The 26,577-nt window shown below is 48.1% G+C and overlaps 1 protein-coding gene across 2 annotated transcripts; it reads left to right on the top strand.

Annotated features, from left to right (window-relative positions):
* The first annotated feature begins 3,425 nt into the window (after positions 1–3,425).
* Positions 3,426–25,469, top strand: GGT7 (gamma-glutamyltransferase 7). 2 transcript variants are annotated; one of them, XM_028118902.2, is made up of 15 exons: positions 3,426–3,617; positions 9,802–10,037; positions 10,403–10,554; positions 11,778–11,895; positions 12,713–12,780; positions 12,993–13,066; positions 13,377–13,573; positions 15,595–15,682; positions 17,254–17,381; positions 17,549–17,637; positions 19,337–19,486; positions 19,605–19,722; positions 20,421–20,558; positions 21,706–21,805; positions 24,816–25,469. In XM_028118902.2, exons 1-15 carry the CDS (start codon positions 3,449–3,451, stop codon positions 24,977–24,979), a joined length of 1,989 nt encoding a protein of 662 aa, XP_027974703.1. In that variant the 5' UTR covers positions 3,426–3,448; the 3' UTR covers positions 24,980–25,469. The 2 variants fall into 2 exon arrangements, with proteins under 2 accessions (XP_027974703.1, XP_027974704.1); XM_028118903.2 differs by having other exon boundaries at positions 21,706–21,798; positions 24,816–24,960.
* The last annotated feature ends 1,108 nt before the right edge of the window (positions 25,470–26,577 follow it).

Raw genomic sequence — 26,577 nt, 5'->3', positions numbered from 1 at the left:
ACCAGCTCAGATTTTCTCCCACCCCTGAAGTATGTCTTCACTCTCCCTACCTCCACAAATTTCCATCCAGATCTACAGTACAAGACTCCAGTGAAGACTAGGAGGCCCTTCAGTTCTTTGCTAATAAACCCACCTCCTCATTACACAAATGGTAAACTCAGGGAAAGGAAAGAATTTATGCAAGGTCACAGAGAAAACAACAACCAGGTTAGGGCCAAACCTAGGTCTCCTGACTCTCCTTCATCAGGCTGAAGGTAACATTTGTAAAATACTAAAGTCTATGCAAGATAGGAAAAATTGCTCACACCCTTCTTTCCTTCACAGTCTCTTGATTTCACCAAGAAACCCCTCTCACCCGCCACAACTGGGTTCAATTACTTCTGGTTTCCCTCCAGCCCTTCCACTCCAGAAAGGAGAGGCCAGGAAGGAACCTCCATCTCCCACTTGCACTTAATACCAAGAAGGGTCCACCCACCCCCATTAATTCACAGAATAGGTTATCAAAGCAGGACATCTCCTTAGATAGCTAACTCCAAGAGTGATTCTGAGGGTCAAAGCAGGCAGTCCCAACCTCCTGAAGCCTACACAGGGCTTGTGACCCCATCTGGCCCAGGCTTTCTTCCCACCTTCTCCCTTGTTCTTTGTGCAGCTAACCACAAGCCCAGACACCCTAAACTGAAAAAACAAAAAAACTCTCCATGGTCAGACCTATTATCCAGATCCTACCCAATCCTGAAGGGAGAGTCTCAGGGCTCTGAAGAAGTACAGACCTCATGGAGTGGGCATGGACCCCACTGAGGAGAAAGATATGTCATCGAGAAGGTACTAACTGCACTGAAGGGGCACATACTATACTGAAGGTAGTCCATTAAGGGTGCTCCATTAAGGGAGCACAGATCTTGCTGAGGGATCTCAGATCTCAGTGAAGGGCTGTGGACCCTGCTAATAGGACATAACTGACATTGAAGGTCTCTGATTCTACTGAGGGGACATGGACTTCCTCTAGGAGATACAGAAAATATAGACTTTACTAAAGAAACATGGACCCCACTGAGAGGACTCAAACCCCACTAAGGGGCCTCTCACTACACTGAGGAAATGGACACCACTGAAGGAGTACTGACCTCATTTAGTGGAGACAGGCCCTACGTGTGTTTGGGGTGGTCAGACTTCACTGAAGCATAACAAGCCCTACAGACCTCACTGAGGAACCTCTCTGTAGGGAGGAAGGCACAGGCAATGGGCACACCGTCCTAGTATAGACAGTCATTTTCCTCCCTTTCCTCCCCTCCTCAGGCCCCAGCTCTGGGCAGCCCTCTCCTTCCTCTCTTCTCTCCCCAAGCCCTCGCCTGAGTCCTGAAGCTGTTCTCAATGCACTGATGCCTCCTGCTGTCTACAGGTGGCACTGCAGCTGCTGGGCCCATAATAGGTTTTCTTTTCTTTTCTTTTCTTTTTTTTGTTATATTAATCACCATACATTACATCATTAGTTTTTGATGTAGTGTTCCGTGATTCATTGTTTGTGTATAACACCCAGTGCTCCATGCAGTACGTGCCCTCCTTAATACCCATCACCAGGCTAACCCATCCCCCCACGCCCCTCCCCTCTAGAACCCTCAGTTTGTTTCTCAGAGTCCATAGTCTCTCATGGTTCGTCTCCCCCTCCGATTTCCCCCTCTTCATTCTTCCCCTCCTGCTATGTTCATCTTCTTCTTTTTTTGTTAACATATAATGTATTATTTGTTTCAGAGGTACAGGTCTGTGATTCAACAGTCTTACATAATTCACAGCACTCACCATAGCACAGACCCTCCCCAATGTCTATCACCCAGCCACCCCATCCCTCCCACCCTCCACCACTCTAGCAACCCTCAGTTTGTTTCCTGAGATTAAGAATTCCTCATATCAGTGAGGTAATAACAGGTTTTCAAACAGTCCTGGTTATTACCTCTGAGCCTGGATCCTCAGTTTGGGGAAAGAGAGGATGTGAGCCCAGGGGCTTGACCAGCCCCCTCCCTCTGCCTGTGGACTATGCAATAGAAATTTGGGCAAGAGGCCTCACAAGAGAGGGAGCTCCCCCTCCTTAGAGATGGGGTAGTAATGCAAACTATATTGTAGTTGGAATTCCTCAGGGTGGGAAGAGAATGGATTGGGCTGGATGAGATGAGAACTCACGAGATTAAGGAAATAATAACAATAATAATAATTATGGCATTTATTAAGTAGGTGCCACGTCCTATACTAAGAACTTTCCAAAATGTTATTTAATCTTTGCAACTATCTGAAATGAATACTATTATTTTCTCCATTTTACAGATGAGGAAACTGATACTCAAGGAGATTAAATGTCTTGCCTAATATTGCACAGTTTGTAAGTGGTAGCTGAGGGAATGGAAACCAGACACCTAGACTACAGAGACCCATTCCTCTCCCATTTATCACTCCCCCCACACACACACTCCACCTCACTCTTGCCATACCACAACCACTGTTATTTCTCTCTCCAAGTGTCCTTTCTGGAACCACATCAAAACCTCTTAAAATGATAGTAAATATCCAGATTCCAGAGACCCCATCCCAGCCTATAAATCATGATCTCTAGAGTGGAATCTGGGGATCTGATTTTAAAGATCCTGACACAAACTCAAGTTTGGACTCACTGTCCCCTATGCTGATAGGTCAGGGGTCCCAGATGGGGTTGATTGAAAGAGGAATCTGAGAAGTGTCCGGGGTCGAGGAAGAGATCTGATGTCCGAGGAGAGACAGCCGAAGAGGTGTCTCTAATTTTTAGAGACAGCAGACTGAAGAGACAGCAGAGACAGAGACTGAAGAAGCAGTCTGGGGATGAAGCAGGGGTGGGACTGTGGGTGCGTGTGAAGGCGGGGGTCTCTTGAAAGAGGGGTCTGGGGTCGGAGGAGGAGTCTGAGATCAGAGAAGGATCTAGGAGTCCAAAGAGGGATCTGGGGTCCGAGCCCAAGTTTGCGGTCCGAGTTTGGGATCAGAGACAGGATCGGGGGTCGAGGCCAGGTTTGCGGTCAGTGGAAGGGTCTGTGGGCTGAGCAGAGAGAGGGTCTGAGATCTGAGAAGGATTCTAGCTCAAACTGGAAGGAGGGTGGGGTTTGGCCCCCGGGCCGCATAAGGTGTCCCAAGCCACTAAGGTCGCGCTTGCAGCCCTCTTCTTCACCCCTCCTCCCAGCCTCCGCGCGCTCTCCAGGGTCCGTCCTCCAGGTTCTCCATCCACACGGCACACCGCCCACCTGCCGGTCCACTGCAGGCTGACAGCGCTAGGGGGAGGGGTGTTCAGTCAGAGCCCGACGCTCGCGGGGGTTGTGGTGAGGCGCCCCCTCCTGGCGGCCCAGGAGCTCAGGCCCCGCCCTTCACCCACCCACCCCCACCCCCGCCGCACCACTTCCGGCAGGCGCTGCGTTGCTGGGGGGCGCGGGTGAGGATGGCGGCGGAGAACGAGGCCAGTCAGGAGAGCGCCCTGGGCGCCTACTCGCCGGTGGACTACATGAGCATCACCAGCTTCCCGAGGCTGCCGGAGGACGAGCCGGCGCCCGCGGCCCCTCTGAGGGGCCGCAAGGACGAGGACGCCTTCCTGGGAGACCCCGATACCGGTGAGGCCCGCTGGCCCGGTCCCTGCCCCTTGGGACGTCCCCGGTCCTCCTTCATCCGCGCGGAGCATCACCTCCAGTTTCCATCTCCCTAATTCATCCCCTTCCTTCTGGACCTCTTCCTTCTCCCTTGTCTCCGTTAGTTACCTAGTGGGGATGGAGATGCATTTCTGCCTTAGAGGCTTAGAATGCGACAAGGGAGAACGATGCCAGGAACTGCAGCAGCACGGGCTGGGGTTACCTCTTGGGAAGGACCAACTAATAAGGAAGGAAAGAATGTTGGAGGGGAGATCCTAAGGAACAGCTGTGATCACCCAGAAGAGACCGTCCGTTAGTCACAAAGAATAGGATAGGAGAAACCAAGTCAGACTGCAGCAGGATGGGTAGAGGCTAGGTCTTGAGAAGAACTTCCCCACAGCCAAGGATTGTGGGAAGGAGAGACCTTAGGGAGAAGCTGAGAATCTCTTTACGTTCCGGGAGGGATAAAGACTATGCTTTCCGTCTGTCTGTGAGTGGCGGATATTGGGAGACAGGGGGATGGACTGCATGACCTCTCAGAGTCCTTGGGGACCAGAGTGCCTTCGCTGCCCTGTGGATTACCTCACCCCTCCCGGAGCCATGGATCAGGCCAGGATGTTAGTAAGGTACCCTGCCCCCTAGGAAGCAGGCTCCAGAATTTTACTGTGTTCTCAGCCTTTGAAGGGACTGCAAGGGGTGGGAGTAGGGAGGGGGGAGACAGGGCTTGGGGGAGACCTGAGGGCCAAGAGCTCTCTGAGCATTTCTTCCCTAGGGCTCTCCCTCCTCTCCATGTGGCCCAGCTCTATCCTCCTCTCCATTCTTCATCCTCCATCCCCCATCCCTCTTTCCCTCAACGTCACTTCCTGGCGTTAGAGCATCCTTCTCTTCACTCTTCCTCCCAGTGCCTGTACTTGAGCCCTCTTCCTTACCAGCCTGGCAGATCCTGCTTCTCTGATCCAGCCTTCTCTAGCTGGGCCCTTCTGTAGCTATTCCCAGCCTGACAGCCAAAACTCTTTCCCCCTCTACAATTTTCCAGTCATCTGGCCCTTACTAGCAGCCCCTGCCAACCTAATTAGACTGTTCCCTACCTGGAGGGAGGAGTAGGGAAGGCTGGGGAGGCTTATGGGCATCAGATATTCAAGCTGCAGATCAAGAATTCTTTTCCGGAGGGAGGAGCCTTGGAATCACGAGGTAGCAGGGAAAGTAGTGGGAAGATGTGTCCTGGTGGATAACAGCCTGAAACCAGGTCCTTTATTCAGGGATCAGGAATGCTACTTCTGGTTCCAGCACTGCCTTGACTCACACTGTATGACAGTGGGCACATCTATCCTGACCTGGGCCTCAGGTTCCTCTTCCAGCTCAACTAAGAATGCCTATCTCTCCTAACCTAGAGATTGGAAGCCCCTGACATGTTTTCTCCTGGCTCCCTGTAAATGTCTTAGCGTTTATCAAGTTCTGTGATTATATGAGCAAACTTCATGTCTGTAAGCCCTATGAGAGGGCAGGATTGTGACTGTTTTGTTCACCATCCTTTCTCCACCATCCAATACAGTGCTAAGCACTCAATTAAAATTGTTGAATAAATAAATAAATGAGAGAGATCTCAGGATGAAAGAATAGCAGGGGAGGGAGTTCTCAAGCCTCAGGGTGTACCTTGGGGAGTTAAGACAGGTTCTGCTCTATTCTGTACAAAAATCCAGCAGGGACCCTTGTCACCTGAGTTTCTGGGAATCTGTACCTTATGCCACGGTTGTGCACTAATGTCCCAAGGACCCTTAACATCATACCTATGAAGTCATTTCAATGCTATGTCTCAGAGCACTACTTCTAAGGCCCAAGGCTCCTTTAGCCAGCTGGACTAGCCTGTTGGCTAACATGATCTCCTATATTCTCAACCTGGAGGTGCCACTTACTAGTGCTGCCATCCTCTTATCCAGGACCTTGGCTGTGCCCAGCTAGCCTCTAGCCTGCCACTCCCCAGAACCAAGTGCCACGAAACCCACAGCAGACCCTCTGGAAAATGGTGACCACTCCAAGGTTGGGGAGATTCTTGACTCTCTTCTGAGATCCAGGCCCACGAGTTCCTCTCTGTCCCAGGCATCGGCCTCTAGATGTCCTGCAAGTGCCTTACCTTTGGGATGTACTATGCTGAATTCATCATCTCATCCCCATACCTGCCCTTCCCCCAATGTCATTCTCAGTTAATGACACTGCCATTCATCCAGTCTGCAAGGTAGAAGCTCTCCTGAGCTTCTTACTTACTCTTACTTCCAAAGGTGATCAGATGCTCTCTGTCCTCCTAAGTATCTTGCAATCCATCTCATCATCCCTGCTATCACCACTGGAGACAAAGCCCCCATCCTCTCTTACCTGTATTACCCATGGGCTTCTAGCTACTCCCTGTACCCTGCCCCACCAACCCCAATCCAACTACCACCCTGCACTTCTGATCATGTCGTTCCTTGGTTCAAAAATCTTTAGTGATTCTGCCCTTAAAGGAATAAGCAAGCCAGGGATGACTTCAGTTTCCAGCCAAGATCTCTCTCCTGATCTCTAGACTTGCCAAGTTAACTCTGTTCGGGATTCTTTTGTCATAAACTCAGTTAAAACTGAGCTAATCATAAAAGAGAATTTTATTGGGTAGCATAACTGAAAAATTCAGGGATGTGGGGCCTCAGGCATAGCTAAATCAAGGTACCTAAAAAGGAATTGGCTTTTGTCTTTTGCTTTGCCTTCCTTTTTATGATCTTCATCTTCAGATAGCCTCTCATTCTGTGGGGGCAAGATGCCCCCAGTAGCAACAGGTTTACACCTTACCATTTTAGCAATCTAGACAGAAAGAAAGCCTTTCTCTTTCCCAGTAGTTCCAGCAATAGCACTAAGTTTGCATCTCATTGACCTGGTGCTGGTCACATACCTGTCGCTGAACCAGTCACTGTAGAGATACCTGTTCTGAAGGGCTAGGCCTGGGCGCCTGGGTGGCTCAGTCTGTTAAGTGTCTGCCTTCAGCTCAGGTCATGATCTCAGGGTCCTGGGATTGAGTCCTGCTTCAGGCTCCCAGCATAGTGGGGAGTCTGCTTCTCCCTCTGCCCCTCCCTCCTGCTCCTGCATGCTCATTCTCTCGCACGCGCGTGCGTGCAAAAATAAAAATCTAAAAAAAAAAAAAAAAAAAAAAATGAAGGACTAGACCTAGGTCCTATACTCAGTCTGGTCAGGAATGAGAGAATGAGAAATGAGAAAGAGGAGATGGTGTTTCGAAATGGAAAATTGACTGGAAATGGCATCCAAGCAGATAAAAATCAGATACATACTAGGCCAGTTGCTTCCAGACAACTCCTGTTGGCGTCCCACAAATTTAGAATTACCAAAATTAAACTCATTATCTTTCTCCCAAAAGACTTGTTTCTTTCGATTCCAAACTAACCTTTTCCCAGTGTCCTATTGTTGCTCTTACATATCAGTAAAATCAATGGTATTGTTGCCCTAGTGCTTACACAGTAGGATACTCAGTAAATATTTTTGTTGAATAAATGAATAACTTAATGATTGACTGATGGAATAAAAAGTCTTGAATAGGTCCAACTCTGATGGAGCCATATCACTTCCCTTCCTGGTCCCTCATAGCTGTCTGGAGAAAACAGATTTAAGGACGAGTACCTGGAAGTATCAACTAGAATTAGCTTGTAAGGTTGGTTTTTGAGCATGGAAATGGCTCCTGATGCCTTGTGGAGCATTGGAAAAGAGGGTTTGAGTTGCTTTTTCTTCTGCCATTTATTCATTTTAGGATGTTAAGTGGGCAATATCCTTTTCCAGGCTCAAGTTTCCTCATCTGTAAAATGAAGAGAATAGGCCTATCTCATAAAGTTATGGGAGCGCTTCAATGAGGAAATGTATGTAAGGTGCTTGGAATATAGTCAGCGTCAATAAATATAAGTTCAAAACCATTCCTGCACTTCTTTTGAAATCTCTAGGGACCAAGGAGGGTTCTGTGCCTGTAGTAGGTATTTAACATGTTTGTTGAATGAATTCCAGTTTTTTTGTAGACTGTGTGGTACTGGTGCTGAGGAGTAGAGGCAAGCATGATCAGCTGAGGGAGGCTTCCAGAAGATAAGTTTCTTTTTTTAAATAAAATTTTAAAATAAATTACATGTGTGATCAAAAAGAAAAAAGAAAACAGTGAGGAAAAGTAAAAGTCCTCTTCTCCATTCCTATCTGTGCACAATTTTTCCTCTTTATTTAAAAATATATGTGTTAATTTAGGAGCTCCTGGCTGGCTCAGTTGGTGGAGAGTGCAACTCTTGACCTCAGGGTTGTGAGTTTGAGCCCTACGTTGGGTGTAGAGATTATTTTAAAAAATAAAATCTTATATATGTATTGACTTTGAAAAAAAAGAAACACATATGTAGTAGTAATTTCAAAGAAGAAATTCTCCTACCCCATCTCATTCCCACCTTCAGTATCTTTCCCCAAAATAACCACCATGAATATTTCCTAAAAATTATCTACATATGTATGTGGCTTCTTATTCATACAAAAGAGGGGAGTGTGGATTATGGAGGGCCTTGAATGCCAGGTCAAGGAGCTTGGATTTTTATCATGTTGGTATTGATGAACCCTGATAGTATTTCAAACAGGAAAATTTAACAGTCAGTTTTCAGCATTATCCCACAGACTTTTTAAAGGGGTTATAACCCTAGTGCATAGTAGCAGGTGCTCAAAATTTTTTATTGAATGAATGAACTTTTTAAAACACATTGTACATACAGCAAAGGTATTAAGGTCAAGGTACCAGGCCATTTCTTTACTATTCACAGATATCCAGGACCTTTAAGCCATTTAGAGAACTGGTTTCAAGGCTAGTATAACCCAGAGGAGGGAAACTATGAGATGGAAGAGGGTCTCAGCCAGGCCAAGATGAAAAAGGAGTGGAAATAACTAGAGGGTACCTGGTAGACATCATCTCATGGAATCCTTATACCCATTTGGCCAATTAGGGATTAGCTCCAGTATGAGGATGAGGAAAGTGAGGCTTATGACTTGAAGTGATTCATTCATAGTCACCCAACAAGTAAGTGGCTTTGAGGTCTCCCCGTCTCCACTCTTACTGTCCTTAGATTCATTCTTCAGATAGTAGCCAGAGGGGTCTTTTTAAAATATAAAACAGATGGCTTCCAGTTCTTGCTTAAAACTCTGAAGTGGCCTCCCATGTTTCCTAGGATTAAATCCAAGCTTCTCACTAGGCCCACAAGGCCCAGTGCACCTGGCCTAGCCTCCACCACACTACTCTTTCCCCTTGCTCACTACACCAGAGCCACCCAGGCCTTCGTTTTTTTGTTTGTCTTTTTTTCTAATGCACCAAGCTTATTCCTACCTTAGGGCCTGTCGCACCTGCTGCTCCTTCTTTCTGGAACACTCTACACACTTACCCTTGTTCTACATATGGCTAGCTCCTTCTCATCCCTTAGTTCTCAGCTTAAAAGTCACCTCCACTGAGAAGCCTTGCCAAATCCCAGCTAAGCAGCCCCCAACACACACCATTATTCTCTATCATTTCATCCTCCTTTTTCTTCATAGCACTTGCTGCAAGTTGTAATGATATACTCCTTTGTTTACATGTTTATTTTCTTTTCTTCCATGGGTCTGTGAACCTCATGAGGGCAGAAACTATTTCTTTCCCCTAGCATCTAGCATAGGGCCAGACCCATGGCAGGCCCTCCATATTTGTCGAGTGAGTGAATGGACAAGCCAGGCAATGTTGGAAGCCAGGGTCTATCCATTCAGTTTATGTAGCTACTTCCTTGCACAGAAGGCTGGGCCCCAGCTGGAGCAGGATCTGGTTTCTAGGGAGGGCCCCAACCCCCCTCCACTCCAGGAAGTGTTTGCCCTGGGTCCTAGGTCCTGAGTGGGTCTCAGGCCTCAGGAAGTTGGGCAAAGGGGCCAGGCATCCAGCCCCCTGCCGCCCAGCCCAGCTGCGGGTCCCTGTCTCTACCCAGCCAGGACTGCCTCCGTCCCTGTTCTGGGGTGCGTTGGGGAGACACCAAAGGGCGAGCAGTACTGTCTAGTGGGGTTTGCTTACCAGGGGCGGGGAGAGGGGGAAGCCGAACAGCCCCGCCTGGAGGGCCGGCAGGGCCGGATAAGGTGCCCAGACCCACCTGGCTGCCGCCCGCAGACCCAGACTCCTTCCTGAAGTCGGCGAGGCTGCAGCGGCTGCCGTCCACGTCGTCGGAGATGGGCAGCCAGGACGGGTCGCCGCTGCGGGAGACGCGCAAGGACCCGTTCTCCGCGGCAGCGGCCGAGTGCTCCTGCCGCCAGGACGGACTCACAGTCATTGTCACAGCCTGCCTCACTTTTGCCACGGGTGTCACTGTGGCACTCGTCATGCAGATTTACTTCGGAGACCCTCAGGTGAGGGGGTTGGGAGGGGGCAGAAGGAGGAAACGAGAAGAGGGAGTGGGGAAGCGCTTGCGGAGACAGTGGGAATTGAATTGCTCTTGGCTGAGTGGGGGAGGGGGCCAGCAAAGGGAAAAGGGAGAGGACAGTGAGACGGGAGAGGAAGGTCCCAAAGGGAGGAGCTCAGGGTGTGAACGGGACAGAGCAAGGAAGGGACCTGATCAGGTAAGAGGCACTGGAGGCAATATAGGAAGAGTCATAGGGGACAAGAAGGCAGGCCTCCCACCCCCAACACCTGTGGAGGTTCTGGGGTTGGTGGAGGTGCCTTAAGGAGGCAGGGGTGTCCTACTGCCCCCACCTAGTCCCCTTTCCCTTCCCAGATCTTTCACCAGGGTGCCGTGGTGACTGATGCCGCCCATTGCACATCGCTGGGCATCGAGGTGCTCAGTAAACAGGGATCTTCTGTGGATGCCGCTGTGGCAGCTGCCCTGTGTTTGGGGATCGTGGCTCCACACAGTTCTGGCCTGGGCGGGTAAGGAGCTCCTAGCTGTGGAGGCTGGGGTCCCCCAGGCCTATCTCTGTGTCCTGGTCTGTAGGCTTCATGTGGGGGTCTTCGAGTTTGACCAGAGGGGTAGCTGGGCCCTAACTCCTTGCATTTTGTCTTTCTACACCCAATTTTACCCCCTTCTCCTGACATGGAGTCAGAGGAGGCGTTTTCACAAGCTTTTTTTTTTTTTTTTAAACTGGGTAAAGACTTTTATAAACTATAAAGTAAGGTGCACAGGTGGGGGTATACTGTCACTAATTAAGGCAGGGATATTTTAACTTTTAGGGTTTACAAATCCTTAAAACCAATCCTGTGAGCATGATAAAAGCTATGGACCCTCTATCCTCCAGAAATACACCACAGGCTGAGAACTCTTATGACAGAGATTATAAACTGGCCACCCATAGGCCATACCCAGCACAACAGATTAGTTTGGTTTCCACACTTGAATTTTTTTTAAATATGTTTGCTATTGTTAAAAAGTTGAGAATTTTCATAAAAATGCAGATTTTCAATATCTCTAGAACAATCAGAAGACCTGGTAACACTGGGCCCACATTCCCACATGGCTGCAATTATCTGAATAGCATGACGGAACTTGTGCTGTCCACTTGGCCATAGTTCCTACCACTCCCTATTGTTTATCTGTCCTGCTTTCCTTATTATATTACTTGGCTGCAGGCCAACCATCTCAGATGCAACTCCCATTTTAGATGGAAACAAGCCACAGAAAAGGGACAAGCTGACAAAGTCCATATCTTGGCTCCTGCAAGACCAGCCCTGCAGGCCCTACCAAAGAAATTCCCCTTTTGGTCGTATACAGTCCATCCTTACATAATTCAGTCCTGGGAGAGGGAGCCAGGGCATACCATGGAGGCAGGTGAAGGAAGCTGGCAGGGGTCCAGCTGTGGTCTAGGGTGGGGGCAGGAGGTAGAACATCTTGCTCTTCCAGTCCCTGGGTTTTCCCTAATCAGGGATTAAAATCTCCAGTAACAGGCTAGAAGAGGTCCATGGTCTCTGGGTCCCCAACCCCCTTGATTTCACCCTCATACAGTGGCTGAGTCTCTGAATCCCTGCTAGAGGGGGCTCAGATATCTGACTCCTGTGACAAACAGCCTATGGCCATCACCATTGGGGATGAAAGGGTGGCAGGTTAATTGTTTAGAGGGGTAGTATCTTATCAACCTCCCTTTCTGTGTCTCTCCCAGTGGGGGCGTGATGCTGGTACATGACATCCGACGAAATGAGAGCCACCTAATTGATTTCCGGGAGTCTGCACCAGGGGCCCTCAGGGAAGAGGCCCTGCAGAGATCCTGGGAAACCAAGGTGGGGACCCTGTTGAGAAGAGAGAGTCCAGGGGTGGTCTCCCTTCACTGCCCTTCTGCTAACCCAAACATTACTTTGCTGAGTAATTATTATGGAAGTGAGGAAAAGAGTGAAGCAGGATGTGCTTAAAGCTGTGAAGGAGATAGCCCCCCAAATAAAATAATGAACCAAAAGATCTGTATTGTTGATAACAAGCAATATAGTAACACCTTACTTCTGGAAGCCTGAGCAGCCTGAGAGGTTGCAAAGTTCCTGCACTATAATTCACACATGTCATTCAAAGCCTATTGGCTATAACTTTCCCAGCACACAACATATTGGAAAATTAAAGAGGAACTGCAAAAGGCAAATACATATCTACTGAGAGCAAGAGAGGAAATAGAATAACTTGGAAAAATAGATATTTGGTGCGGTGGCAAAAGCCAAACACATGCCTGAGTTATCACAGCTGAGTAATGGTGGTGTGATCATGGAATGGTTAAATGAAAGTCCATTGTCCATTATTTTAAAAGGCAGGAATAGATGTAATCCAATGTAGACAGGTTTCCATCTAAATTGGTTACGTCTTGGCTCTTAAAGGGGTTTGCTTAATTTATAAATCCCTCAACTATGATAGATAAAGGAAGCCTTTCTGTAAGTCAGGGAAATGGGAGGGATGCCCGCTTGGGGAGAGCTTGTCCCTCCTCTGGGATACTTGGCCTGTGTCTTTCCCCTGTGCCAGCCCCCATCCCTGGCTTGGGGCTCTGCGGAGTTCAGCCCAGCCCCCCCCTTCCAGTGACCTGGTCTCCTCTCTCCCTCGCCTGCCCGCCTCGCCCAGCCTGGGCTCTTGGTGGGGGTCCCCGGAATGGTGAAGGGGCTACATGAAGCTCACCAGCTCTATGGCAGGTAAAGACCCTCCCCCTGGGGACCAGGGGCCCCTGCCTGCATCTCTCCTTGGGTGGCCTTCTCCTACCTTCCTGGATTCTTTCCTTCCCAACTCCCCCTCCTAATATCCCCTTCCCTTGCCAGGACTCTCCTTCCCAGGAACCCCCATTCCCCCAGGACCCCTCCTCCTCCCCCCAGGATCTCCTCCACCCCCTGCTCTCCGGCCCCCCCAGGCTGCCATGGTCCCAAGTCCTGGCCTTCGCAGCAGCTGTGGCCCAAGATGGCTTCAACGTGACCCATGATCTAGGTCAGTGGGGCCTGGGGGTGGGGGGAAAGGCATGAGGTTGATGGGAAGGGGAGAGGAAACCTCTGAGATTTGGGGCCCAAGCCAGAAAACACCTCTCTTCCATTTGCTCCTTTAGCTCCCTCCCCACCCATCCTACCCTCATAGGGATGCAGCCTCAAATGAGGGGATCTGGGAAGGGCCCATATACACCCCCTTCCTCCCCCATAACAGGCTCCGGGTGGGGAGGGCAGAGCTCTTAGGGCCAGCCACTCAGCCACCTCACCTATGGCGCATCTCAGCCCCCTGCCCAGCCTCCTGTCCCTGCTTGCAGCCCGTGCCCTTGCCGAACAGCCTCCGCCCAATGCATCTGAGCGTTTCCGTGAGACATTCCTGCCATTGGGCCACCCGCCACTACCTGGCTCACTGCTGCGTCGGCCTGACCTGGCCGCAGTGCTGGATGTACTGGGCACCTCTGGCCCCGCCGCCTTCTACGCAGGAGGCAATCTCACACTGGAGATGGTGGCTGAGGTGAGCACTTGGGGAGCCCCCCCTGCCCTGAAGGGCCCTACTGCAGGGACATCTTCTTCCCTTTCCTTCCCTCTCTGTCTTTCTTTCTACATAAATTTACTGATGATTCCGTTGACTTAAGATTCTCTAATCGACAAAACTAACTTCTGGTGATAGGAATCAGATCAGTGGTTGTTTGGGATGGGGGCAGTCGACAGGATGCAGCACAAAGAACCCCCTGGGATGATGGAACTGTTCTGTCTTGACTGAGAGAGGTACCCTCGGGCCCCCCAGGGCTGGTGCCAACCTGTGCAGAGTCTTGACCTGTCCCTCCCAGTCCTGGCAGAGACGCAGGATCAGCCTCAGCTTTCCCGAGCCCACAATCCCACCTTACTCTTGGGTTTTCTAGGGACGGAGGGAAACCCCTCCTTCACTGATGACTGTCAGGACTGGGGATATTGACACAAGGGCTTACCAACCAACCCCAAAGACTCTTAGTCTGAGGTAGTAATGGGTTCTGAGAACTGTTGTCAGCAATTCAAAACTCCTAAGGGAAAATTATGTTCAAGGTAAGGATATAGAAACCAACTCTGTGATTCTCTCATCTGTACCATTGGGGTGATTATATGTATCTCTGCCATACGGTTGTGGAAACTGAAATGGTCCGTCATTCAGACTACATTCAGAATGCCTGTTCTTTGTCAGACCCTGTACTGGGCACTGGAAGTATGGCTATGTGATGGGCTTAACTGGGAAGTCCAGCAGTGTACTGGCTGTAGGTCTGCTGCGCCCAGAACTCCATCCGCACACTTTCTTCTGTTTGAATTCACTCTCTATCAGATCCTTTCCACACCTGCTCCCCACTGGCCATCCTTCCAGCAAACCATCCCAGAGAAAGAACATTTCTCATTCCAATAGTTACAGCAAAAGCCTCCAGGTCATGTCTCATCAGCCTGTCATAGGTCTCATGACTATTCCCGAACCAATCACTGGCATGGAAGAGGAATGTTCTGATTAGCCAGCCACACCTGGATCTTCTGGAGAAGGGGATGAAGGAGACTCTAACAAAGACTATCTGAGCTTTAAAAGAAAAAAAAAAAAAACCCAAAGTTGAATTTATAAACTTGACCAACAAAGGAACACACACGAGCCAAGAAATTCAGTGTGTAATTCACTGAGGATGGATTAGAAGTCAGGGGTTTCAAGTACAAAAAGTTTAAAAAAAAAAAGAGAGAGAGAGAGAGAGTTAGGGAGGGGAGAGAGAGAGAGAGAGAAGATTCCTAGTGGTTATGCTAATTTAGGAATGAAAATTACCGTGCTGGAAAGGATGAGTCCATGGGTTTGTACAAAATCGGTGCATTGGTCAACAGAGTGCTTGGTTACATCAAATGAGGGTCAGTCCTACCAGGATCATCCAGAGTTCATGGTTTGGGAGTGGCTTTAGTTAATTGTAGTGAAATGAAGAATCCAGTTTTGATATCTTATAGGCAAATTCTGCTGTAGGTAGAAAGTGTTCCTTTTTTTTTTTCAAGTAATCTCTACGCCCAATGTGAGGCTCAAACTCAGGACCCCAAGATCAAGAGTTGCATGCTCTACCTACTGAGCCAGCCAGGCATCCCAGAAAATGTTCCTTTTACATAGGCAGAGAAGGTAGTATGTTTAAGGCCAAGGAGTCATGAGTTCAGAAACTGTAGGTCACTGAGGGTGGCTCTAAAGAGCTCACTGGGGAATAACAGGACATGAGGTAGGAGAGGTGGGCAGGGGCCAGATCACAAAAGGCCTTGGACGCCAATCTAAGGAGGTCATTCAAAGAATGTCTGATACATAGCAGGTGCTCATTGTTAGTGCTTTTTCCCCTTCCTTTTTCCCAGGGTACCCAGGGCTAACGGGTCCCTAAAGGCTGTGATGGAAATTGCAGAAGGCGCAAAAGTTATAAATATCAAGTCTGTCTTTGATTCAACCATATACCATAGGCCAAGCCCACATGCTCACGGTGTGGTGTGTGGCTCACATTTGTGGTGGGATCATTCTCTCCCCTGCAGGCCCAGCACGCAGGGGGTGTCATAACTGAGGAGGACTTCAGCAATTACAGTGCCCTCGTGGAGAATCCTGTGTGTGGCGTGTACAGAGGTGACCTCTCTCCCAGCTCTCAGGGTCCCTGCTCAGGAGAAGCCTCCCAGTCCATGGGCACCTCCTTTTGGCCTAGAGACCTCCTCCCCATTTTTCAGGAGAGAAACTGAGGCAGTGAGCTGCCTGGGCAGCCAACTGTTGAAGCAAGCCAGAGCCAGCCCATCTTCTGAAGTAGTCATGGGGTCAGTTACCCCAAGTATTTAGGCTATGAGGAGGGAGGTCTGGTCAAAGGCTCAGGCCTGGAAGTTGGGGTTCTGGCCATACGTTTTCTTGATTTGGGTTCTGTGTTGCCTTAGCCCCACTCTCACTGCCCTGTAGTTCCTTAGAAGAATTCATAAGACCAGAGTTCATCTAGCTTTATATTGAACAAACTTTTCAAGACAATTATAGACCTGTCCCCTCATTGTGTCAAAGGAAAACTGAGGCCCAGGGATGGAATGGAACTTAACCTGTCAAACTCAAACCAGCGAGGAGCCCAGAAAGCGAAGCTTATGACATGGGTGAAGTCCATGTTCGCTGAACCCAAAGTGGTGGGTTCCTGGGTCCCTCGGAAGGTTCTCAGGTTCTCAGTTTCTTTCCTCTCTAGGAAGTCTGGATCACCTCAAGCCCCAGGTCAGATTGCCTCTGAGTTCAGGTTTCCAGGCCTCAACCTCTAGCCTGATTCTTCTACCAGAGGTGATGGTATATGGAGCAGAGGAAGAGGGTAGCTTTGGAGCCAGGAAGACCTGGGTCTGAGTACCAGCTGCCCCGTTCACCTTGAACAAGTCACTTCCCACTGTGAGCCGTGGTTCCCTCCTGAAAATGGAGATCATATTCGTGCCTACCTCTCCGGTCCCCATGAAGATTTGAGTAGATGATGTTGGAAGCTGCCCTGATCAGAGTGGACACTGAATGCTTATTTGATCTTACATTTCTCCTCCTCAGCCTGGTTCTCTTGGCAATGCTAGCACTTTGAGTGCTCCGGGTTCCCCTTGTCTCCTATAAACTTGGACCAGCTGCCTCTCTGTGCCTCAGTTTCCTCACCTGTAAAATAAGGATGATAACATTACCCATCGTGAGGATTAAATGAGTTAATCATTTAATGTTAATGTTATGTGTCAGGTATTATCATTATTCCTGCAATGTCCAAACATTTAATAATAGGGGCCTCAAATAGGAAGAGGAGGTTGTTGCTCCCAAGAAGTTTTGGGGGTAGTGGGACCATCAGGGGCCCTGAATAGTATCCTGGCCTGTGGGAGGAGCTAAAAGGAGACACATGGTGGACCAGGAATCTGGACATCTGGACACCTGTCCCTGTTGTGCCTACAACGTGACTCTGGACAGACTACAGTCCTCTTGGACCTTAGTTTCCTTGTGCAGAAGAGGAAACTGAAGGCCAGTTGTTCTGGGTTGGAGTCCTGGCCCTGCCCTTGACTTGCCATGTGAACTTGTGTGGGTCCCTTTGCCTCTCAGGGCAGTTTGCCTGTCTGATGAGGGGTCAGTGCAGTAGTCTCAGTCTATGTGACAGTGGGATGTGGAGATGCTTTGACCCCTCCCCTGCCATCTAGTCATTTCTTTTTTTTTTTTTCCAGGCCACCTGGTTCTCAGTCCCCCACCCCCGCATACGGGTCCTGCCCTCATCAGTGCTCTCAACATCCTTGAAGGCTTCAATCTCACCACGCTGGTGTCCCGGGAACAAGCTCTTCACTGGGTGGCAGAGGCAAGGCCGACCCCTCCACCCTGCCCTGGGTCTTGGTACACTGGGAGTGGGGGGATGGGGTACTGCCATGGGGCATGACTAACCTCCAAGTTTTCTCACATGAGGATCAATAGCGTGGGTGCTGGGAGGAGCCTGGCAGCCTCTTCCACACCCCTGTACATTTTCAGACTCTGAAGATTGCATTAGCCCTGGCCAGCAGACTGGGAGATCCTGTCTACGATTCTACCATCACTGAGAGCATGGATGACATGCTCAGGTGGGTCCCAGGGCAGGACCCTCAGGGTGGCAGAAGTGGTAGTGGGTATGAGGAAAGGATCAGATGAAAAGCAGCTGGTAGAGCAATAAGACCTGGAGTCCCAAGTCAATTTCAGCTCAGCTCCAACTCAGCGTGACACTGGTTACTTTTCCCAGCACCTACCTCAATTTCCCCATTTGTATGATGAGTTAGTCTGCATCATTTGGCTCTCAAAACTTTCTGACCCTAGCAGAGCACATTCTTGGCCCACCTGTGTCCCCTTTTTAGTGGAAAAAGAAAGCCTAAGAACAATGAAAATTCCCCAAGCAAATACCTGAGGTGATGGGGATTTTGACTATAATGTCTCCACATTAGCAGCATAACATTGTAGTAAGACTGTGGGCTCTGGTCAGACTGACTCAGTTCAAATCCCAACTTTACCATTCACTAGCTGTGCAGCATTGGGCAAGTCACTTAAATTCTGTCTCAGTTTCTACAAGGGGGCTTGACAATAATGGTACCAGCCTCATGAGGTTGAGGTAAGGACTAACTAAGGTCATACATGCAAAGCACTTAGCACATTGTGTGGCATATAATAAATATTCAACAAATAGTATTAGTAATTGGCAATAGGGGTGGGTAAGAATGATTGCTATTTAATTGCTACTCTGATTGGCTGAAAGACTAGCTAAGGGAAAAATCAGAAGCCAAAAATATAGTTAGCGTAAATTTGTTGTATTACTCAAGCAACTCTATGAATTAAGTTCAAAACAATGAGACTAAAATGAATAGCTTATAATTAAAAAGCAAAAAGAGCAACAACCAAAAACAGTAAGCAGTTCAAGGCCACAAGGATGAGGGCTAAAAACAAAGCCTCTGTTCCCCCACCCAATCCACTTGAAACAAAGCCCTCTGTACCTCTCCTGTGTGGCCTCCAGCCTTTATGGTTGAAAATGGAATGAAAGTCTTCAGTAATCCTTGGTTACTTGTTACTCTAATCAACTAGAATCACCAAACTCACAGTCATTAAGTAAGAAACCCTCAGCCAAACTTTAAAAAGTCTGGAGAATTACATCTTGTTTTCAGTTTAGCTCTACACACACACACACACACACACACACACACACACACACACACACACACACACACACACCCCTCTATATTAAATTCATCCAAGTAATTCTTCCAATACATAGTTATTAAGGGCTTACTGTATGCCTGTATGCCAAGTCTTCCTGTGCCTTGAAAAAAATTCTAATAGTAACTAAAGATCCCTGTATACAAAACCCTCCTCTGACTAAACTCTTCATAAAACTTCAGTTTGAAATGACAAACATTAGGTTAAATAAATTGTTTGTTCATTCAAAACAAATATTATCTGAGCATCCACTATGCCCCAGGTACTTTCAAAGAGAAGATTAAGTGAGTAAATAAAGTCAAGTAACTAAAAGACTCTTGATTTAAGCACTAAATAAAAGTTGGCTCTAAAAGGGAATCTGGATAACACCTAAATGAACTCAGTCAGTTCAACAACGATTTCCTGGATATTTCCCATATGCTCAGAATGAGAGATTCTGTTCTCATGGACCTGAGAGTCCAGTGGGGGAGGCAGACATTAATCAAATCCTTGCACAAACAGGCATCACAGTGGGGTAGGTGGGGTAGGTGGGATGTAATGAGAGCCTGCTATGTATTAATCTCCTACCCCTTGTCTTTTCAGCAAGGTAGAAGCCGCCTACCTCCGGGGCCACATCAATGACTCCCAGGCGGCCCCTGCCCCACTCCTGCCCGTCTACGAGCTGGATGGGGCTCCCACAGCTGCTCAGGTGCTGATCATGGGCCCTGATGACTTCATTGTGGCCATGGTCAGGTATGCCAGCTCAGACAAAGAACCTGGCACTGGGGATCATCTGGACCAGGAAGAGGTGGGGTCCAGATGGGAATGAGGGTGACCTCAGGGCTCACCTGGCTCCAACCTCTACCCCCAGCTCCCTGAACCGGCCTTTTGGCAGTGGCCTCATCACTCCCTCGGGGATCCTGCTCAACAGCCAGATGCTAGACTTCTCCTGGCCCAACAGGACTGCTAACCACTCTGCACCCAGCCTGGTAGGGCCTTGCTTCCCTCCTCCCCTGGGGACTTTGAGGCTAGGTAGGAGGTACAGCAGTATGGCTGCCCCTCCCTCCCTACTTCCTCTAGGAACTTTTGGTATAAAGAACAGGAGCCTAAACAAGGTGTCCACTTCACCCCCAGCCCAAGTCTGGGGCTTGGAGCTTGGTGGACCTGAAGAAACCTCATCCCATTCTGTGTCTGTCTCACTACATGAGCTGGGGAAAGTCTTGCCCCCTCTCTTGGCCTCAGTTCCTTCACCTGTACAATAAGGATATTAGCCCTCATTTGATGCTTTGGCACTTTTTAGAACAATGGTCTACAATCGTGTAATGCTGAGCTGATGGGGCTCAGCCCTCTTGTTGGTCAAAGGAAGAAGGAGATAGGAGTTATGGTCTAGTTGGAGGCCAGTACTCTTACTCTCTGCATGCTGGGGCCCTGCCAGGACAATGAGAGATAGAGATGACCAGGATAGAGATTATCCTGTTCTTCGCTTTAGCCATCTGTCTTGGCTTGGTCCCCTCCCCTTCCACCCATGGTGGCCCCATAGCAACTCAGTGGGTCCGCTATCCACCCCAGTTATCCAGGGACCCTGTCCATTTCTTAGACAGCAAATTGTGGCCTGGGAAGGGACCAGTCTCCCATGAAAACCTGCCCCAACTGTCATCCCCCTGTGCTCTCGGTCCTCTGACAACAGGAGAATTCGGTGCAGCCAGGGAAGCGACCACTGTCTTTCCTGCTGCCTACTGTGGTCCGGCCAGCAGAGGGGCTTTGTGGGACCTACCTCGCCCTGGGGGCCAATGGAGCTGCCCGGGGCCTCAGTGGACTGACCCAGGTGAGATTTCCTCCATGGTAGGCCCTTTGTGGCCAGCAGCCAAGCTGTGGCCTGAACTTTAGATGCCCTTGTGTCTCTGGCTTATTCTCATCCATAACTCAACAAACATAGGCTGAGGCTGCTTTGTGACAGGCCCATCCTGGGTACTGGGGACATAGGCTGTGCTGAGTTTCTTAGCCAAAATGGAGCCCTGAAGTTCCCTGTCTTCCAGGTTGGATGGAAAATCATGGTTTGGTGGAACTGAGAGGTGATATAGCACCTGGGCTGCCTAGGTCTGTCAACCTCAAGTCCCATGATGCCTCTACTCAGCATCTGAATAGACAAGCAGCCCTCTTTAGGGTCTGATTTTGAAAGGAAGGGCCTACTCTCCAGAATGTCTCTCAATAGTTACACGAATGTTTTAAGCACATGATATATGTGCCAGGCACTTACTTTGGCAGATGGTGAGTTAAATAGCCTGAGCTTTGGAATCAGACGGCCCTGGGCCCCAGGCCAAGCGCTGCCAATTTCCAACTGCGTGATGTTGGGGAATTCACTTAACCTCTCTGAACCTGTCTCCTCATCTGTAAAATGGAGACAGTAATAACAGCTAGCCTTTATGGAGTTCTACTAACCTCCAGGCATGGTGTTACATGTGCTCACTCTTTTAGCCTTCCCAATATTGGGAGGAATCCTTATTTCCATTTTTTATATGAGGAAACTAAAGCCCAAAGAGGTTAAGAAGTTAGGTCCAGTTGAGTAAGAATGGTCAGGCAGTTTGTTTTGAGAGCCTACCCACACTCCTAACCACTAAGCTAAAAGTACCCATACTGTGCCTTAGATGACTCCAGCTATTAACCCTGTCCTGGCCAGGGAGAAGGGAGGCAAGCCCGGGGCCGGATTACAGGAGACTGACTGCCAGTGGTACCTCTTCCTTGGCTCTCTCTAAGCTCTGGAGTGTATTACTTTCCCTTTCTGGCCCTCAGTTTCCCCCTGTATGAAATGGGGACAGTCATTACAGGCCTGCCTGTCTTCCGAGGCTGTTCAGATAATACCCCTAGTGTAAGGGTTCCAAAGAGTAAGAAGTCTGGCCCAGGGATGAGACCTGCGGAGTCCTGAAAACCCATCTCTGGGGCAGCCCTGACTTCTACCCCTTGGCTGCCCACAGGTTTTACTGAATGTCCTGACCTTGAACCGGAACCTGAGTGACAGCCTGGCCCATGGCCGTCTGCATCCAGACCTGCAGTCCAACCTCCTGCAGGTGGACAGTGAGTGCAGAGCAGAGATCCCCATGGGGTGGGCAAAAAGCTGGGTGGAGAAAGGGGCTCCTCCCAAGGGTGTCCCTGCCTCGACCAGCACAATTCCTGCCAGTGAAAGTTTGGTTTCTTCCAACTAACTCCTTTGGGACAATGAAAGATCTGGGGACTGGAACCAGTTCTGTCATTTCCTGGTTGTGTGGCCTTGGGAAATTCATGTCTCTACTCTGAGCCTCAGTTTTCTCATTTGTAAAATAAGATACACTTGTTCATTCTGCAAACCATTCATTCAGCAGTTTGTATTGAATACCTACTGTGTGCCAGGCATTATTGTAGGTGCTGGGGATACAGCATTTATAGGCAGACAGGAAAATAAATAATCAAAGAAATAGAAGAAAGTGAAATAAATGCTCTGCAAGCTGACATAAAGGACTGACTCAATGACTAGGGAAGGGTTCTCTTTGGTGACATTTAAGCTGAGATCTGAAGAGTAAGAGGGAGCCCACCATGCAAAGAACTGGGGCAGGTTTTGTAGGCGAAGGGAACAGATGCAAAGAATTTAGGGCAGAAATGGGCTTGGCATGTTTTAGGAGTAGAAAGGAGACCAGGGTGAGTGAGAGTGAGATGAAGGGACCAGATCATGGACCCTGTAGATTACAGTGAGAAAATGTGCTTTCCTCTAAGGACAGGGGCTTAATTTTAGACACAACTTAATTTTTGTAAATGGGAAAGTATGGGCAGCTTTGAGGAATTTTTATTACAACAGATGATGTATTATGCAAGTCCAAAGGGGATAGGACATTGAATGAGACATAGTTCTTGCCTACTTGGTATTATGTATTATAAATTTGTATGTATTATGCCCAGAAAGGTTATAAGTCAGTCAAAAATCAACCCATAAGTGGCAGAATTGAGATTAGAACATACACCTAGCTGACACCAAAGACTCAGTTCTTTACAGCATATCTCCTAGACTGAAGCACGTTAGAAGTCACAGACCTAAATCCTCAGCAGCCACACCCTGTGTTTGGTTGGTAATACTCTGGATCCTGGATGATGATAATGAGCATAACTTCTGATCTCTACTGAATGTGAGGCTCTATGCTAAGTTACTTGGGTGGGGGTGGGGGGAGTTAGATTTGGTTCATCCTAGCCCACCCTTGAGGAATTCACAGTTTAAGATAGGAACATGAGGAGTAGAGGCTTGGCGAAGGGAAAGTTCATCCACTGAGGGCTATGGAGGAGGTGACAACTGGCTGGGCCTTGAAGTATGAGCAGGTATTTGGCATGTCCAGAACCCAGAATATTCTGGGCAAATGGGCAAAAGCCAGAAAGAATGGCTCAGAAAGCAGCCAAGAGGCCTGCTGGACTAGAGACATTGTTTACTAAACTTCAGAATTTATCCAGCACCTTCACGAATTTTGCCACATTTGCACACCATCTGAACCATTATTTACATATGTGTCTCTATAAATGGACTTCCTTTTCGATGTAAGCGTATTTTAAAGGTAAATCACATATCATAATCACAAATGGAAAAGTAGCATCATTTGCCACAAATGAAAGATAAAGAACTATTAAAAAGTCAACAGTTTGTAGGTTTAAGGTGGATATGGTTACCCCAGAAGGCTCTGGGGCCTGCTCTCTCTGTTGAAAAAAGAGGTTAGAAATGTTAAAGGCCAGACTAAAACTTAGTCCTTGCCATTATCCAAAGAATCGAAAATGAACCATAAAGGAAATACATTTCTGACTTGGTGATTCATTGCTATTCAGTGTTGTATCTTTACCTCAAGAACTACCCTAAGTTATCCCATCTGCAGACCAAAAGACCAAATCTTTATTGAGGAGCAGTAAGAGGTGAGGTTACAGGGCTTATGGAGGTTCATGGCAAGAAGGATGGACTTTATCCACTTGACTGGAGGTGGGATAGACCTGAAATGTTTTATGTAGGGGAAATGGATTGAAGAGGGGGAGAATTTAAGTTGGGGAAACAGAGGCAACTAGAATAAAGGGCCAGGCAAGAAATGGTGAGGGCCTGAACTTATGTAAGAGGGTGGGCATTTCTTCATTCATCCATGTAAAGGCAATGAGGATCAATGGTGAACAAGACAACGTCCTTGCCTTCAAAATGCTTATAATCTAATGGAGAGAGACATAGTAAATAAATGAATAAATAAACAGGTAGCAACAAGTACTTTGAAAGAAAATAAAGCAAGGTAAAGATGACAGGGCTGCCATTTTAGATAGCGGTCAGGGAAGTTCTCCTTGAAGATTGGAATGAAGTAAGGAAGCCGGTTTTGTGACTAGGAGGAGAGCATTCCAGACAAATAGAACAGCACGTGCAAAGCCCTGAGGCAGGAGCATGTTTGGCCTAACCTGAGGGACAGCAAGGAGGCTAAAGCAGAGTTAAGGGAGAAAATGGAAGGAAGTGAGAAGAGTTTAGTGAGGCAGTGAGGTCCCAGATGATGTTGTGCCTTAGAGGCCTTGGCAAGGACTGTGGATTTTCTTCTAAGAGTCGTCAAAGCTGTTGGAAGGTTTTGAGAAGGGGAAGTGAGTGGTCTAATGGCTTAAGAGAATCCCTTTGGCTGTATGTGAATAGGCTGTAAGGAAGCAGGACTGGAACCAGAAAGACCAGTCAGTGGGCTATGCAGTAATGGCTGCATCCTGGCTATCCTGGCAAGTAATGATGGCAGCTTGGCCTAGGCAGGTGGAGATGAAGAGCCCATAGCCCTTTTATGCAATATTAAGAATGAACATATATTATTGATCACATACTATATGCAAGGTTCTGACCTCTGTGCTTTTTGTGATTTATCTCCTTTAATCCTTACAACAGCTTCATGTGGTAGGTTCTCACATAATCCCCATTTTATGCATGAGGAGGCTGAGGCTCAGAGAGGTAAAGCAGTTTGCCCAAGGTCATACAGTGGGCATCCAGGACCAGGACTCAGGTCTGACCATGGGACTCCTGACCCGTGCTCTGAACACTCTGAATGTGTATATGTTGGGGGATGGTTTTCAGGTGAGTTCACAGAGGAAGAGATTGAGTTCCTGGAAGCCAGGGGTCACCATGTGGAGAAAGTAGATGTCTTATCCTGGGTCCATGGCAGCCGGAGAACCAACAACTTTATCATTGGTGTGAAGGACCCTCGGAGCCCAGACGCAGCTGGAGCCACCATCCTGTAGAGCAGCGGGGTGGGGCGGGGGTCTCTGCTCCCCCCCTTTGCATGTTCCTAGAGTCCCTCCTTCTCCCAGGTTTGGTCTCAGGGGGACCCCAGGGATGCCCCAGATCATGGGCCAGACCCTATCCCAGAGTAACTGGAAAATTCTCTAACCAGAGGCCTGTGGTGGTGGTGATGATGGTGGTCGTGGTGGTGGTGGTGAGTGTCAGTGTCCACAACCAGGCAGGCAGGACCTTGAGGAGTCAGGCTATCTGTCTGTCTCCTTACCCTCAGCCATGCTGGCCCTGAGCTTAGGGATGTGCTTGCAAACCCTTCTCAAGGGTCCTCACAACCCCAACGTCTCCAGTCTGGCCTGACCTGGACCTTGTCTTCCAGCTCCCTTCTCCTGTCCCTAGCCTCGTTTCTTAAATGACTAGGATTTTTTTAATGGACCATCCTGGGGAGGGGGTGCTCCTCTCTTCCTCCCACCAAGTTGAGGTGGGGCCTTGCATCTGGGGGGGCCCAGGTTGTGGGTAGGGGTGGGGGTGGGGACCAGCTCAGGGGCTTCCATTTGCAAAGGGGAATTAAAGAAAGACTATTGCTTAACCACGGCTCTGGACTGATTTATGTTTGGCTGTGTTGGGAGTGGGAGCAAGTGAGGTGGTGCAAAAACAGCCACAGCCATTGGTTTACTATTTGTTTCTTAAATTGGATATTTTGGGTATTTGGGTATCTTGGTTAAGATGTGAAGCTTTCTGATTTGAAAACTTACTACAGGGGTGCATGGCTGTCTCAATCGGTACAGCATGTAACTCTTGATCTTGGGGTCATAAGTTCAAGCCCCACATTGGGCGTGAAGCCTACTTATAAATAAATAAACAAACAAATAAATAAATGTTTTTTTAAAAAGTAAAAAAATGAACATTTACTATAAAGTTACAGTATTCAAAACAGTTTGGTACTGGCATGAGGCTGAACATACCAATGGAATAGAATTGAGAGTCTAGAAATAAACCTATATGTCTATGATCAGTTGATTATTGACAAGAGTGCCAAGATCATTCAATGGAGAAAGAATAGTCTTTTCAACAGGTAGTGCTGGTACAATTGAATATCCACATAAAAAAGAATGAAGTTTGACCTTTACTCCACATCACATACAACTAGTAACTCACAATGGATCAAAGACCTAAATATAAGAGCTAAAACTATACAAGTCCTAGAAAGAAACATAGGAGCAAATCCTCATGACTTGGATTTGGCATTGGTTCTTAGATATGACACCAAAAGCACAAGCAACAAAAGAAAAAATAGATAAATTGAAATGCATCAAAACTAAAAACTTTGAGCATTAAAGGATACTATCAAGAGGGTAAAAAGACAACCCCCAACATGAGAGAAATATTTGCAAACGTATATCTAATAAGGGTCTAGTACCCAGAATATATAAAGCACGCTTCAGTTCAACAACCTAATTAAAAGTTGGGCAAAGAACTTGACCACACATTTTTCTAAAGAAGATATTCAAATGACCAGTAAGTCCATGATAAGATGCTCAATATCATGTCACTAGGGAAATTCAGATCAAAACTACAATAAAATAAATACCACTTCACACTCACT

The sequence above is a fragment of the Eumetopias jubatus genome, unplaced genomic scaffold (genome assembly GCF_037043125.1).
Source record: "Eumetopias jubatus isolate StellerSeaLion01/CBP00866 unplaced genomic scaffold, mEumJub1_p1.0 scaffold_9, whole genome shotgun sequence".
NCBI lineage: Eukaryota > Metazoa > Chordata > Mammalia > Carnivora > Otariidae > Eumetopias > Eumetopias jubatus.
This window is presented reverse-complemented; position numbering and strand designations above follow the sequence as displayed.

What these genes read in the sequence shown, in the direction of transcription:
- GGT7 (XM_028118902.2), top strand. Translation starts at nt 3,449, where the DNA reads ATGGCGGCGGAGAACGAGGCCAGTCAGGAGAGCGCCCTGGGCGCCTAC. An exon ending in GCTCACCAGCTCTATGGCAG is followed by an intron (nt 12,781 to 12,992) that starts GTAAAGACCCTC and finishes CGGCCCCCCCAG; the next exon opens with GCTGCCATGGTCCCAAGTCC. An exon ending in CACTGGAGATGGTGGCTGAG is followed by an intron (nt 13,574 to 15,594) that starts GTGAGCACTTGG and finishes TCTCCCCTGCAG; the next exon opens with GCCCAGCACGCAGGGGGTGT.